The 15,929-nt window shown below is 51.8% G+C and overlaps 2 protein-coding genes across 2 annotated transcripts in view; one reads left to right on the top strand and one right to left on the bottom strand.

Moving 5' to 3' along the window:
• The first annotated feature begins 6 nt into the window (after nucleotides 1-6).
• On the top strand, nucleotides 7-2,056 carry HDHD3 (haloacid dehalogenase like hydrolase domain containing 3). Its single transcript, XM_085320058.1, has 2 exons — nucleotides 7-35; nucleotides 1,123-2,056. Exon 2 carries the CDS (start codon nucleotides 1,154-1,156, stop codon nucleotides 1,868-1,870), a length of 717 nt encoding a protein of 238 aa, XP_085176184.1. The 5' UTR covers nucleotides 7-35; nucleotides 1,123-1,153; the 3' UTR covers nucleotides 1,871-2,056.
• A 1,714-nt stretch (nucleotides 2,057-3,770) lies between these two features.
• Nucleotides 3,771-15,929, bottom strand: part of BSPRY (B-box and SPRY domain containing) — a 14,227-nt gene continuing 2,068 nt past the window's right edge. The window contains exons 2-6 of the mRNA XM_085320082.1: nucleotides 15,194-15,292; nucleotides 14,119-14,349; nucleotides 11,374-11,399; nucleotides 9,971-10,095; nucleotides 3,771-4,366 (exon numbers count right to left, since the gene is read on the bottom strand). Coding sequence (XP_085176208.1) covers nucleotides 3,840-4,366; nucleotides 9,971-10,095; nucleotides 11,374-11,399; nucleotides 14,119-14,349; nucleotides 15,194-15,292 — 1,008 coding nt within the window. The 3' untranslated portion in view covers nucleotides 3,771-3,839. The remainder of the gene's footprint in view (nucleotides 4,367-9,970; nucleotides 10,096-11,373; nucleotides 11,400-14,118; nucleotides 14,350-15,193; nucleotides 15,293-15,929) is intronic.

The following is a 15,929-nucleotide window of genomic DNA, read 5'->3' as shown; positions in this document are numbered from 1 at the left end:
GCGGGGCGGGAGCGGGGAGCCGGCGGCGCCCGCAGGTAGGTGCGGCCGGGAGCGGGCTCTGCGGAGAGGGGGCGGCCGCGGGGCGCCCACGCACCCCCACGCGCACGCACGCACCCCCCCGCGCGCGCACACACGTGCGGAGCCTCTGTACGCCCCACGGACCCCGGGGCACCCTGGCTCCACGCGCCCCAAATACAGCCCCCAGTGCCCGGCTGCACCCCGTGGCCCCAGCCCCCCCCACACCCTAAATACAGCCCCACCTGTCGTGGCTACACCCTCATACACCCTACAGCCCCAACATGTCCTGGCTACACCCCATAGCCCCAGCCCCCATAGAGCCTGGCTACAGCCACACATGTCCTGTCTACACCCTCATACACCCTACAGCCCCATGTGCCCTGGCTACACCCCATAGCCCCAGCCCCCATCTACCCTAAATACAGCCCCACATGTCCTGGCTACACCCCATAGCCCCAGCCCCYATYTACCCTAAATACAGCCCCACATGCCCTGGCTACGCCCCCTACACTGTAAATACAGCCCGCTGTGTCCGGCTGCAGCCCATGGCCCCAGCCCCCTACACCCTAAATACAGCCCCACCTGTTCTTGCTACACCCTCATACACCCTGAAGCCCCACATGTCCTGGCTACACCCCATAACCCCAGCCCCATATACCCTAAGTACAGCCCCCACATGTCCTGGATACACCCCCTAGCCCCAGCCCCCATATACCCTAAATACAGCCCCCACATGTCCTGGCTACACCCCATACACCCCGGCTGCAGCCCGCAGCCCCAGCCCCGGGTCGGCAGCGGGCTGYGGCAGCTCCGCGCGCTGTCGTAGCTGCCCTGGCCTGAGAGACTTTGCACCCTGGGACACAGCGCAACCAAGGTTAGAGCTGCGCCTCCGCTCCCCCACGGGGTCTTCCTGCTGGCCCCATAACAGGGCCCGAGGCCCTCTGTGAGGCCAGCGATGCCRGGGTGTGATGTCCACCAGGACCTGTTCACCCCCCAGCCCTCGATGCCCCCCAGGCGCCCCACACTCGGTGCAGCGGTGCTGCAGTAGTCCAGGTGACACGCGAAGCAGCACTCGTCCGGCCTTCACCTCTGCATTTGTTTTAGGTTTTCCTTAGCCCTAAGCTTCACTGAAGCAATGCTTAGACTGCGCTTATTAACGTGGGATGTGAAAGAYACACTGCTCCGGCTTCGGCAGCCAGTGGGCGAAAATTACTCAGCTGAGGCCCGGGCTCATGGCGTCCAGGTGCAGCCGGAGGCTCTCAATAAAGCTTTCCAGGAGGCTTACAGAGCCCAGCGGAAGCACTTCCCCAACTACGGCCGGGGCCAGGGGCTGAGTTCCAAGCAGTGGTGGGTAGATGTGGTCAAACAAACCTTCAGACTCTCAGGGGTGCGTGAAGACAGAGTCCTAACACAGATGGCAGAAAACCTCTACCAGGACTTCTGCAGTGCACACACCTGGGAAGTGCTGCCAGGAGCCAATGAGACTTTAAGGCAGTGCCGCGAGCAGGGCTTTCGAATGGGGGTGATCTCCAACTTTGATAAGAGGCTTGAAAAGATTCTGTCCCAGTGCAACCTGCGGCACCATTTTGAATTTGTCTTGACCTCCGAGGACGCGGGTTTCGCCAAACCGGACAAGAGGATCTTYGAGAAGGCCCTGCGCCTCTGCGGGGTTGCGCCGGGGCAGGCRGCTCACGTGGGAGACGACTACGTGAGGGATTACAGGGCAGCCAGAGAGGCCGGCATGCACAGCTTTCTGCTCACGGCTGCTGGGCAGCGCGGGGAGCTGGAGGTCCYGGAGGAGCACGTCCTGCCTTCGCTCAGCCACCTCCTCGCTCTTATTGAAAAGGGTTAGCCGCGGTAGCCGTATTTCAAAGCAGGACCAAGACCACTGCTGAGCAGGTGACATTCCTAGCGCTTGACTTCTTGCTGCCATTTCAGTGAGAAACAAGTGCTTCCTTCAGAGCACAGGGAGAAATGCTCCCCACAGCCTGCCCCCCCCGAATAGAAGGGGCATTAATATAATAAAGCGTATCTGACATGTTCTGCTTTCATGCTGTTTTCTTCCACAGCTCTCAAAACACCGTACAGCAGAGGGTTAATGGTGGTGTCCTCCCCCAGTGGACCCGGGGACTGGGTGCTGAGCAGAAAGCGTTTCACCTGGACTCATCCAGAGAAATCCCAGAAAGCTAATTCTAGCAAGGAGGGGTGGAGGCAGTCATTAAGATTAACCCTGCCTCTGTTCCCCCAGCCTGAGGAGGGGACTCGCGCACAACCCTGTGCTAGCATACCTGCAGGGCTGAAATTACTTCCCCCTACTACCAACCAGGGGAGTAGGTCTGCCAGCAGAGCACATGCAGGCATCTGTGCACTGCCCTGCAGATTTCACTGTACTCCTGGTTTGCCTTCACTGCCAGCACCTCCCTTTTCCTGAATAGCAACAGCTGGGAGGGAATTACACCTCCCTTTCACCAACTTCCCCATCCCTCACACCGCAGCCAGGACCCATAGGAGCTGGCAGGCCTTCAGGAGAGCTCAGCGCTGTGAAGTTGGCAGTTGACCCTCCTGTGCTTTCCCCTACCTCTGCCCTAGCTGGGCTACGGTAATGAGGTTGTGTCTGCATTCAGCAGATCCTTGCCCTGAGCTGTGGAGACRCAGCAGGAAACATCACACTGGAAAGGGGAGCAGCTCAGGTCCCACCAGGATCCTGAGGGCAGAAGTTCAGCTGCAAAGCACAGCCCACTGCTTCTTTATCTAAAACCTCAGCAAGCATCCCACCACGCTGCTGCCCCAGAAAACAAAATGACAGCACGTTTGCCAAGTGCTGTGAAAAATCAATTCCAAGACCTTGCAATACCCAAGACAAAAGAACTTGATGGAGCCCCTTGCTGTTTTCTAAAGCCCACCATTAAATTTAAAACTCAACTAGGTTTGTAATTGCTGCAGTTCGCAGCATGTATCGTCCACTCCTCTCCACCACCAACAGATAGAAATAAGCCTTTGTTCCATAGAGAAACCAAATGATTCATCCAAAACAGGCTAGCAAGAGCCAAGACTCAAACTATTCCCAAGTCCCAGCACTGCTGCTTTCAGTTTGTGCTACCCTTGATTCTGCTTCTAGCTCAACACTGAGCAAACTGCATGTGCCAGGTCTGAGGTCCACCCCAAGCTGAACTGGGCTCATAGGGGAATTACTGCTGCTCCCGAGTAGACAGCTATTCTCCATTTCTGGAAAAAAACAGCCCCAAGTAAAGCACTCCTCTTGCTCTCCAAGTCAAAGCTAGCAACACTAAAGTGCATGTGGTCATATTTTGCAGGGACAGATCCAGAATGGGGAATGCTCAAAAAAAGCATTTGGCTAGAGCAGTGCAATCGGCACTGACAGCACAACCTGTGAGCTCCTGGCACAGAAGAGTCRTGCCCGATAGGTGTGTAGCAAACAAAGCTTAGGGCCATCAGTTCACATGCCTTCATGCACGAGTTGCTTCCTGCAGGGTTCAGGAAGCACAACATTCTGTTCTCAGGTACGTCAGGGACTGTTTCTGCTTCCCCTTGAAACTTGAGGTCCTGACTACTGGCTAATAGCTGGATGCTGGAGGACAAATACAGCGTAACTAGTTAGCCTAGAGGAAGAGAATAAAGTTGTCATAAAACAAGCAAGGAACAGGCATTCAGGTTGAAGGCCTTTCCTGAATGTTACCATATGCAAGCTGGTAGCCCTYTTTGGGCTCCATGCATTAAATGGAGAGACTGTATATTGTATATACAAGTGTATATTCACAAGGAGATCTGCTCCTCCACCCCCAGGCAGTGCAATGCTTCCCTTAGARCACAAGCGAGATGCTCTGGTGGGCCACAGCAAAGACCGGATACAGGGGTGCAGTGAAGGCCTCCCGGTGGGAGAAGAGAATGGAACAGGAATCAGGGTCGTAAAAGAGCAYCTCCCCTCCAGCAAAGTCAATCAGCACGCCGAGCTTGGCTGGAGACTTGATCAGCTCCACAGTTTGTTCGTTACCAGCGTGCAAGAACCTGAACTCTCTGTCATAGCGCGAGAAGACCCAGGAGGCRGGATTGTAACCCAGGCGGGCTTCGTTGCCAGAGCCCTTACGCTGCAGCGAGCTGTATGAAACCCCCAGCTTGTAGGCACAGCTCTTTTCCACGCTGATTCTCCAGGCACAGACTCCTGTGTGGAAAGCTGTGGTAGCCAAAGCATTGGGCCAGTGGTCAAATCTCTCAGGACAGTCCAAGTACACCTTTGCTTTCTTAGGGTTGAACGTCAGGGTCCTCTTGTCTTCTGACAGGATCAGGTGGGGGCTGACAGTTTTCTCATCTATGTGAATCTCTTCGGAGCCTGTGAAAGAAGCCAAGCAGTGAGCACGGACTCCACAGCCCCGACCTGAACCACCCCAAGAATAAGTCACAGGGGTCAGCATCAGAGTGAAAATTGCCTTCTCATTGCACATTTTCCTTGGGGAAGTTCCCGCRTTCCCCTGGTGTGACTCGGTGAGAAGAAAGGGGATGCAGCACTCCACATTACACCTCTCATGGCTAGCAGGGGCCCAGAAATAATGGAAGGAGCTAGCCCGGAGCCTGGGACCGAACCTGGTCAGGATTTAGTAAGCTCACCAACTCAAACACACACTATCAAAGCAAAGGCTTGGGACACTGGTCYCATCCAGCCAACCTGCCAAAGCCAATTCTTCTGTAATGTTGCCTCCCCCTCGTGCTAGGGAAAGGTCACCCACAACCTGGAGTGACTGCCAAGCATGGCCTCAGGCTTTCCACAGAGGAGGCAGTTCCCCAGGAAGAGGAGTGCTCTGTCCCAAAGCCTAGGGCCCAGCATGACATGGARCACAGGGTGACAACAGGTAGGAAGAAGATACATGGCCTTTGGAGGCCAGCAGCACAACCCAGAGCTATCGCCCTGACTTCCCTCCAGCACTCCCCTTGGACTCCATCAGGAAAGCAGGTACAGATAAGTGGAGAGCTTCCCACTCAGCCAGATTCCCCACCTGCCTAACCCAGAAGGTGCCACTTCCTTGGAGGATACTGCAGACTTTCAGACAAGGGCTGAAAGAAATAGAGACTTGTCAATGTCCAGATTCCCCCAGGCATGTCAGAAACCCAACTCCAGAGTGAAAGTGTGGGGTGCCCTGCATACATGGAGCCTCCTGCTCTCCCCCCAAGACGTACTCTAGCCTTGTACCAGAAGTTTGGCAGTCACATCCTTCAGAGTCAGAGCAGGACGCTTCTCATCTTATTCTGACCCTGGCCTGGATCTTCACAAAACTGAATTCAGCACCCTGGCCAAGCAGCACTTTGGTTAATCCTGGTAGCAGGAAGCAGATCAGTGACGGGAACAAAGACTCAGCCAAGTTTCCATGTGTGGCAAGGAGAGACCCAAATCTCAGCCCCATTCCCTGGGGTCTCTCTCAGTYAGATTGCCACCCCTACTGCAGGGCAGGGGCAGACTTCTCCCCGGCTGGTCAAGGCCTGAGCAAAGACAGCGCTGCGCTGTCTGTAGAGAACCAGCAAAGCCGGTAATACCAGAACAAGGAGGGTCGGCGAGGGCTGGGCTGATCCCTCTCCTCCTATAAAGCATGCTGAAGCCCAAATCATCATCAACCCACACCACCCATAAGCCCAAAACATGTACGGAGCAGCCCTGGGAGGTGACACCAGGCATTAAGACATGAGCTCGACCAGGACTCAGTTCAGTTTTGCTGTGACTTAAGKGGCTGCCCAGTCGCATTCGTACCACACTGCAAAGTGAGCGATCTGCACGCCTGGGGTCAAAGCCAGGCTTGGAGACTGCAGGACTCCTGCACATTTCTCTCTGCCATCTGTTCCCACCATAAGACACCTCAACAGGCCTGCAGTCCAGGGTGTGAGGGTGTTGAGCAACTGCACAAATATTTCCCTTGCTCTGCAAGTTGCCTAAGCAAAGAGAAAAGGCTGAGGCTCAGCTGACTCACCTCTGCCTACTCCTAGGGGAGAGGGGATTCATATCAGTTGGTGCCTCTCTTTGCGCCCAGCCTTCCCTCCTCCCTCAATTTATTCATTTTACATCTTAAACTGTCACAGAAACAAGGTTGGGGCAGGTGAGTCATTTGCTCTCCCAGCATTACTGCAGGGTGAGGCTGGAGCTCTGCAGGCAGAAGAGCTCTATCGGATGAAGCCTGTCCCTGCCAATCGCCTCTACTTGGCATTCGGCGCTTCGCAGGACGAGGCCCTTAGCGAATCAAAACATTACACYGCACCGCAAACGTGGTCATCTCAGAGCTGATCTGCTCCAGCTCCTACAAGCGTTGAAGGAGCAATGGGAGCTATGTCAGCACCCACCTGATCAGCCYGCACCACAGGCATAAAACAGCCCATGACATTAAACAGTAGTGGTGCTGGGTGAAGGATTTCCTAGGACTGCAGTTGCCCCGTTGCTTCCTGGCAGCAGATGAACTGAGACTRAAGTGTCGGTTTGTGCAAAGTGAAAGTGCCACATATGCCTAACASGGCACACTTGCACAGCAGGTGAAAGCCGTTGCGGGCAACGGCAAGCAGAAAGAGGTGCTGGAGGCAGCACCCCCTTCCAGCTGAAGCAACCAGCCTCATTTGCTTGATCACTTATTTCACTGAGTGCTGGCCAAATCCTTTCCCGCGTGCCTGCCTGCCAAACTGTGCTCTCCATATGTCTCTGCAGCTCGTTCACGCTGCCCGTTTGAAGGCTGACTTTCCAAGAAGCCAAACGCTGTTATGAATTCATAGGAAATGGAGCAATGTGAGACTTTATYTTTCACTGAGAGAACGAAAGCACTAGGCCTTGTACTGTGCAACACACATCCAGTCTAGGTACGACGTTGCACTCTGGTGTCTGCGTGCAGGGATCACCCGCATGGGGAAATACCAACCTGGCCACACCAGTGTAACTAACTGCATTAGGGAAACGATTCCAAAACAGCATCCAAGCAAGGAGCAATGCTGGTTTAATTAGCAGAATAATTGAGACCAGCAAATTTTCSCCATGCAGACAAGCGCTTTGTCGTGATTATATCCACCCTCCTGATACGCTCACATATTCTGATAAAGAATTCCACCAGGGATTCTTCTCACCTCAAAATCCATTTTATTTGTATTCCTTCCTCAGCATAGTACCTTGCAGAATAGACCTGCCTCTTTAGAGAAAGGTGAGATGCTAAGTACAAAAGTTAACGTCCATCTTTAAGTATGTACATGTTATTTGAAGCACATTTTACTACTTCTAAATCACTTCAAGATCCTATTTCCAAACTCCCAATTCTTAAATTAAAATCCTCTTATCTAGATTTGGGCATCAGGGTGAAATCCAGACCCAGCCTGGYGCTTGGGACAAGCAGCAGAACATCACCATGCTACAGTTCAACATCTCAGCTACCTGGGACAGTTTTGATCTGTGTCTTTTAGAGTAACAGGCTGTCCTGCTTCTAAAAACCCCCAAACCACTAAAAGCAAAGAGGCTACAAGATGTGTCACCTCTGCAGAGTTTTTACTTACTCCAGTTTCCACTCAGCCTCACCACTTACTTCCTGCCCCCCAGCAGGATTGACGTAGGTGGCTTGTGAACCAAGATCCCTCCCAGAACTGTGCTGGGAGATGTGCATTAGTTCTGGGTTTAAGGAAGAAGCTGCCGACCCCAAACACAAATGATACATAAGTTATCCGCCAAATAAAGAGATCAAAGGAACCATGTTTATTTTTGAGGTAATGAAATGAAGATTCTTTTGTGTTCTGGTTTTCAAGTGCCTGTGAGCCTTTACGGGCCAACTGCCAAGGCTGGAAAATAACTTTTTTTCAAGCAAACAAACCAGACTGTCACTTATTCTGCTGCCATCAGCAGGAGGGACCACTAAATAAAATACAGCATTACTGTGTCTTAATGAAAGCTAGGACCACTGCAGTTAATATTAAATTTTTCAGGCTATGCCCTGCGTGGACTACGGAYTCCTGAGATCAGCAAGGATATGGCAGGCATCCCCAGCATACAATAACAACATGCTAAATGCATCCACAGGAAAACATCAGAGCAAAATTTTAGTGTTATGAATGTACCAACAGACCCACTGCTAGGACTGAAAGCTTTAGAATCATTACATTGGACAAGCATGCTCTTAGAAAAAGACTCCATAAAAAATGTCACAACAAAGAAAATCAAGGGAAAGGTTTCCYGACTGCCTTAATGGCTTAAAACATCTGCTGAGAACCTGCTCAATTTTGTCAATGTACAACTTCAGGATTTGCATAATTGCCAGTAATCAGAGACTCAAAACAGAGAAAGGTCTTTGGCACAGGTAAGAYTGAATAATTGCAAAGAAAGAGCAGTATCACAGCTTGCAGTAGAAGAGACAAACACTGGTATGATCTGGTATGCACCAATCGTCAAGTTAACACTTAAGAACACTAAAGCAATAAAAGTCAGAAGTACACACCTTCAAAAGGGAACTAAAAGCAGGGAAAAAAATGGGGACCACYCATCAACATCAACACCCCTAGAGCAAGATCAGCAAAAAATCAAAGGTTATCGCAAAACCTTTGGGAAGGTCATCCCAAACGCTGTTCACAGGGTAACACTCAGGACAAATCTTTCCAAATTATGAATGATGCTGCCCTTGTCCTGAGGAAAAAACAAATWAATTTGAAATACTCTAATGATGGCCTGAAAATAATACTAAAAGCAAACATTCCACCATCAGCAGTGCAAGCAGATCACTGCCAGAAGGAACTTATCTCTCACTGTTCAAGAAAACCAACAYCAGCTTGGCAAGGTGGTATCTTGAGCACACTGACAGCCTGATAAATGCCTCTGATGCAACCCCAGCTTTACAGCAAGAGCTGGGCTGAATCACAGATCCCAGGTGTTTCCAACAAAACCACCGGCTCCTGCACAACCACCACCTCAGTTTACAATCACAAAGCTATTGCATTTATCTATTTCTCATCTTGGTAAACTAGAGCTTCTTACAGATACAGGTGAGTCTATCCTCTTAAAATTACCAGTAGGCCAATGCTAAAAGGAGCAAAGAGGAATTTCTGTAGCAAGGATTCCTTTGGCAACATCACTCTTACTGAGGTGTCTAAACAATCCAAGAAAAGAGCAAAAGAAACAAAGCRAGATTATGCAATGGAGCCTTCTTATGGTCTTTTCAAGTGATCTTTTCAAACTCTGATTCTCCTCATAGCCACAACCAGATGCTTCAAACTACTGTCCCACCCCRCCCCCCTTTCTCTAGATCCCCTACAACTGCTGCTGTCTTCCTCTCCTGGGGGGCTCAAAGTAACTAGGAACAGGAGTAGAGCTGGGACAGCAAAGAGGGCAGGAGGCGCCAGATTCTCCCCTTGCCCTTGCAGTGGCAGCAGGACACAGGCACACCTGACCCCACTTAGCAGCTCCCTTGCAAGGTACGCTGCCCCCGCTCCCAGGCTGGACACTGCTCAGGGTTAGACTCATGTCCCTCCAAGCGAGCAGACGGGATTCATCCCTCAGTCGCCTCATCTTTCCCATGCCCAGCAGCAGTGAGTGCCCTGTGGCTTCAGGAGCTGCAGAGGGGGCCAAGGCCAGGCCCATCTCCAGGCTGGGTCCTGGGCCACCTTGCACCCAGCAGCGGGAGCAGAGCACAGCCAGGAGYCCACGCTGCCCACCTGCTTAGCAGCTCTTCTGCAGGGCCTTGCAGCTGGGAGCAGCCTAAGCCAGGGCAGTACAGCTTCCCTTTCACAAGGGACAGTTAGTGCTTCCCTGTGGCTCAGTGCTCATGTTTGTACACAAATTACAAAGCACAGACTAGAACTGTGTGTTTTCTCCCAACGTCCCCTTGCTTTTAAGTACTAGGCAGATATATCATAGCATCAGGATGTTTCTTTGGGCACAAAAAGAATGACCTTGCTGCAAGAATCCTCAGAGAGCATGAGACGTGAACAAGACACTGACCTGCGATGCAGCAGAGAACAGCAGAGGCCCATAATCGCTTCAGCAATGGACTCTGAACACACTTCTGATTAAAGTTTAACTTCTCAGACTCCTGTGGCTCTAAGATTCCCTCTGCTGCCTCTGTCCTAGCAAAGAAACACGAGGGTTATTTTGAAACATTGATTTATTGACTATAGCTGGGAGGTGATTATAAAGATTGCTAGGAACTAGTATAGAAAGACGAGCTGGAGATGTTGCAATAGCACCATTTGTTGCAGAGAAACTATGCTGGGGGGAGGTTTCTAGGCAAGCTCTGCCTCCTAACTGATATTTTCGGTTGGCTTTGATTGCAGGCACTTCTGAAAGGACTTCAGTGTTTTAAAATACAATCCTGGTAGCCTAAGTCAACAGCTTCCTTATTCGGCTGACACCGAATAAATGGGTCTGAGACCAGCCATCAAGACACAAGAGGAATACAAGGGATAGGCTGTGGTGAGAGAATCAGGTTTCTCTGGGAGGCCTTTCGTCAACAAAGCCTTATTGTTAGAGCAAAGGGGGACGCTACCAAAAGCAAGCCAGCACTCCAGGAGGTTTCATAGAGCATAGCAAGGAGACTGAGGACTTGACAGCTTGCAGCACACACATGGAACTCACTTTAAGCAAAGGCCGAGGCTCTGGCACTGGCTGCTGCTGACGTGCTGCAGTTCACTTCTTTTTCTCTACAGGCAGGCTCCAGGCAAAAATACTCCTGGAAGGTCTCTGCATAGGAGAATCCAACAGTGCTACTTAGCACTGTTGTAGCAGCCACTGAAATGCCTGTGAAAATCCAGCTGCCAAGCTCCCTTCACAAGTAAGGGCAGCCCAACATTAGTAACGCTCCATACAGATGACCTTCAGAAATACCGACATCTGCACCTGGTCCTCCATCCACAGATACTGTGCAAAGGGTCTATCTGCTCAGGAAGAAGGCAGTGTGAGCGCAGGGCTCGGACACATCACCCCTCCGGGCAATGCCATGCCAACAGTTCTCCAGGCATAAAGAATGCTGGTTTTCCAGATGGACAATCCTACTGTCAATCAGCCAGGGACAGGTTTGCTCCCAGGGAGCCCCGTGGAGCTTTCTAAGAAACTAGAGAAGGTCTCCTGTGAGCGAGTGCCAGAGCATCTGCCAATGCCTCTGTGGATACTGTGTGTGTCCTGGTCTCTAGTGTTTCCAGGTGCCAGGTTTCCACCTGAGCTGCAGCGCAGCACGTGAAGTAAAGAAGACATGTTAGTATCTCTTTGGTCTGTCCTCAACAAAAGCAACATAAGGAAGAAAGAGCAAGTWTCACCTGCTGCCTGGGCAATGGCATGCTGCTCACAGCAGAAGCAGTCAAGCTTGGAGAACAGCTTAGGAAAAGGCCAAGGAATGGCCAGGTACTAACCTCTCGAAGATCTCTTGTTCTGCATGCTGTGGACAAGGAGAGAAAGAGACATCATAGCTGAAATTCCAACAAATAAAATCCAAAACACAGGCTGAGCACTTCCAAGGACTATAGCTCTTCAGGGGCACAGCAAACCCTCCACCCTCACCTGGACAGCAGAGATGCTCTGCCCCAAAACAGGCTAGTAATGCCTTATATGAGGACCAAGCCTCCACTACAGGGATGCCCTGAGAAATAAAATTTGGAGCAAAGAGAAGACCCAAGAGATACAGCTGGGGGAAACCCTCCGCTTCTTTTTCAGGCCTCCTTTCCCCAGCTCTGCTAACTATTTCTCCCCACACTCTGTGAGCTCCTCCAGTGCATCTCCTACAGCTGCAGATTCCTTGCAGCCAGCTCACCTGCGGCAGGGGAAGTGCATTCCCCAATGCCCCACGTCCTGTGTGCTCCCTCCATGTGCCTTTCTGCTGATAGCCTCTACCCCAAGGAGCACTGCTCTCCTTCCTCCCCCAAAGAGGGCAACTCCTCATCCCAACCTTGCCCTTGCAGAGTAGGGTGACGTATCCAATATATATGTTCTGTAGTTGCAGCACTCATTTACTCCTTCACTCAGAAAATGAGTGAGAATGTCTGAGGGCAATACATGTTCCACATGTCCAGGGCTAATTTCTGCTGAGCCAGTGGGACTGGGTAGCTGGATGACAGTGGCTCTAGCAGGACATTGGGACTTCTAGACAGAGCCTGCCAGGGTCCAAAGCACAGCTCTTCTGAGTAATACAAGCACTGTTAGAGCAGAGCCCTGCAAGTACAGCTGGATCACCCGGTGCAAGGGAAACACGTGGGAGACCAGAGAAGGTCTCTGGAACTGTAAAGAACCTGATCTGCCTCCAAACCCTTTGGTAAACACCAGGTTGACAGCATCTGGCACCTCTTACCACTGCACCTCCCTTAGCCAATGCGTGAAACCCCAGTGCTGTCAGTTGTCAGCTAGACTCTCTTCCATGTCCCTCCCTCTTCCCCCAGCCTGTTAGGGCACCTTGCAAGAACATCCTGTGCTTACAGCAAACAACTCTGAGTGCTTTTGATAAGAGGTAAAGCAGTCCTGCTGGTCTAACATCCTCAGGGCCTTCTTCAGAACAGCTGAACAGGAAAAGTGCTTTTGTAGGACAGATGAATTACCCAACCATTTATACAGACATTTGCCTTCCCTGTAACACACCAGCACAGAGCTATTTAAAAACAAACAAATAAATAAAAACCTGTATTTTTAACATAGTGGTTGCTATGTGCCAGCCCCCCTACCAGTTCTCTGATCCCCAGTATTTCAGAGGTGTGTGTGCAACTGCACGGGGCAGTAAGGGCGTGTGGCATGTCTCAACTTCTCAGTTACCTCAAGGCAAGGGCCTCAGGGTATTAAGAAAATCCTGGGAAATTTCCTGCTTATATGCCAAGCACTCTTCTGCTATTACCCCAACAGTTCATTTTGATTGCATGGGTAGAGCCTGTATTGGTTTTAACTGTCCAGAAAAAAAGCACATATTTTTGCACAGGTTCTAGTCCAGGTGTGGCCCTGCTGCTAGAGAAACTTAGCCAAATAACCCTGGGATCAAATCCATTTGTCTCTGTACCTGCTGACGATGGTGCATTGGCACTGTTCAAGGGACAGCCCGACTATCAAAGTGGTGAAAAACATACACACRCATCCTGCTCCCAGATACAGAGACRCACAGTGAACCTGTGCCCTTTCTACCTTCCTGTGATACAACGTGTATTAGTTCCTGATAGACACAAGTGCCAACACCAACAATCCAACCTGGAGAATTCACCATCCACATTTCCCCTCCATCATGTGGCAAAAGAACAAACAGAGGGTCTCACTGGTCTCCTTTCTCCACTGGCACTTGATTGTGTTACAACCTCTACTCTCTACAGCGAGGCCACAACTCAAATAGCTACGATGCCTGGGCAGCACAGACACTGCGCTTACCATCCAAGGAATAGCCAATTGCCTTCTATCCTCAGGACTAACTCTGCTTTCCCATCAGGGCTTCTGCCACTCGCTTCAAAAAGTTGTATATGACAAGCAGTAGCTAAGAGCAAGGAGGAGTAGGCGGTAGAATACCTATCTGCTCACATCTAAAACAAAAGGAATTTCTTGGGGAAACCCCGAGACAATTTGATAACCAGAAAAAAAATTGAGCAAAGAGAAGCACAGACTGCTTTGCAGGATAAACATACAGATGTATTTTAAGTGGCAAAACAGACATTTAAGAAAAGCTACAGGTGCCCTAAAGATCACATTTTGATTAGAACTAGAAAAAAAAATAAAACTAGAAAAAAATCTACAATAACAGGCTTCTCCTGCTCTCAGTCTATAAGCCAAATCTGGTTCCGTCCCTGCTGTCAAGCCTGAAAGGCACCTAAGCAGGCAGCACCAAGCCAACATCTTGGAGACCTGAGCCTGGACAGTAGTTCTGGTAACCAAACCTCACTTCATGCCAAGGCAAAACCAGGCAGAACATATGCTCTAGGAACCACTGAGAAACCATGGGGGCTTTTCAGTGCCAGCTGAAGGGGCTTCCTTGAGCTGGATCTGCAAACATAGATCCTGTCCCATTCTGACTTCTTTCTGTCAATGCAGCAAGCTCCCAAACTCCATATCTGAGCCCCACAGAATCCATGATAAAACGTCTTAGGTTCACTTCTAGGCTGATTGACCTGTCTCTCGGCACAACAAGCAGTACTTACCACCAGGTCCTGGTCATCCAGATTGGTGATCACATCTACCAAGTAGGTTCGGAGGGCAGACAGCTTCTGCAAAGCCTCAGTCCAGTGCACCTGCTGTGTCAGGATGCTCTGGTGCGCCCGCTCTTCCTCTGTGTGCACCTTCTCCAGCAATCGCTGTTCTTCATTTTCACACATGTTTCTCACAAAGGTCAGCCTCTGGATCACCAATTCCCGTGCCTCACTGGCAGCACTCTGGCAGAGYGAGGAGAGGAAAGAAATATCAATCTTGCCTCAAACCAAACAAGAGCACCAAGAGCTTCTCCCAGCTTTCTGCAGGCTCAGCTTTTAAGATCATCATGTTAATTCAGCCCAAGCTACACTAATCAGCATGATGCAAGTAGGTGAGTGGGATAACCAGTCCTAAACCTGCCTTCCGCCTCCTRGCTTAGCCAGCTGTCAGGATAACTCTAAAGCGACTCCTAATCATCATGGCATGCAAGTGACAGCCTGCGGCTCTGCTGCAGACCAAAGCACCYTCCTTCAATAGATCTTCCAGGATCACTCCAGCAAGGAGAGAAGCACTACTAGCAAGAAACAGAGCTGACGACGAGAACCATCTCTAATCATCGTTCAGCATCAGTAAGGCACAGACAAAAGAAGGAATCCAAGAGACACTGGCTCTAGTGAAGCTTTTACCAGTGTTACACTAAATGAAGAAATCTTTTTGTCTGCACACTCGCCGAGACAGAGATGGAGAGCACTCAGTACAGCAGTGCCGCTCCACAGCCGCCCCCGCAAGTCAAACCCAAGTCACTGGGCAACCAGGCGCCCACATCGCCCTTCCGTGCCTTGAAAGCCACGGCATGCTCATGCTGCACCTACCCGTCTGCCGGATTCATGCAATGGAGTTGAGCTCCAGCTTGCACAGGCAAAACAGCTGTCAGTTAAGGGGGAGAGGGACAACGTCTGCACACRGAAGAGTCCCCCCAGCCCAGGTCACCCTAAGCAGCGCTGTACCTCTGCCACGGGAGAGGTGAGCACGCCGGGCCAGCGCGCTCCGGCCYGCGCTGCTCTAGGGTGAAGGGAAGGGAATTACCAGGACGCCTTGGTTCTTGGCTGGCAGCACCTCGGCCGTGTGCTTGGCTATGGCAGCGCTCTGCAGCTGGAGCCGTTCGCACTGATCCACTATTTTGTTCTGAAGCGCAGAGCCGAGAGCAGGCGGTCAGGCCCCGTCGCGCCCCGCCGCCTCCACGCGGCCCCGCTAGGCTCCCCGCGCCGCCCCACGCCCTGCCGGGGCCCTTGAGCACGGCCCTGCACCCCACGGGCTGCCCCACGCGGCTCCGCCTAYTGCCATGTGCCCCACAGCCTGCTGGGGACCCCATACGCAGCCCCCCACACAACACAACAGCCCACCACGTGCCCCACACCTGCCAGAGACCCCACAGCCCACCAAGGACTCCCCACACAGCCTGCATCCCATCTGGGACCCTACATGTGCCCCCCCACAAAACCCCACAGCTCAACATATGCCCCACAGCGCCCCACACAGTCCCACAGCCCACCATGCCCCACCACGTGCCCCACACACAGTCCCACAGCCTACCGGGCCCCACCACGTGCTCCACACACAGCCCCACATCCCATCAGGGACCCTACATAYAGCCYCATACACAGYCCCACAGCCCAYCATGCCCCACCACGTGCCCCACAGCCCACTGTGCGCCACCACGTGCTCCACACATAGCCCCCCAGCCCACCACATGCCCCCCAGCCTGCCAGGAACCCCACACATGACTCTGCAGCGCACCATGGGCCCCACAGCCTGCTGGGGA

The sequence above is a fragment of the Rhea americana genome, unplaced genomic scaffold (genome assembly GCF_003343005.1).
Source record: "Rhea americana isolate MKP2758 unplaced genomic scaffold, rheAme1 scaffold_61, whole genome shotgun sequence".
In the NCBI taxonomy this organism is placed as follows: Eukaryota; Metazoa; Chordata; class Aves; order Rheiformes; family Rheidae; genus Rhea; species Rhea americana.
Note: the sequence above shows the minus strand (reverse complement) of the source record. Positions and strands in the feature narration are given on the sequence as shown.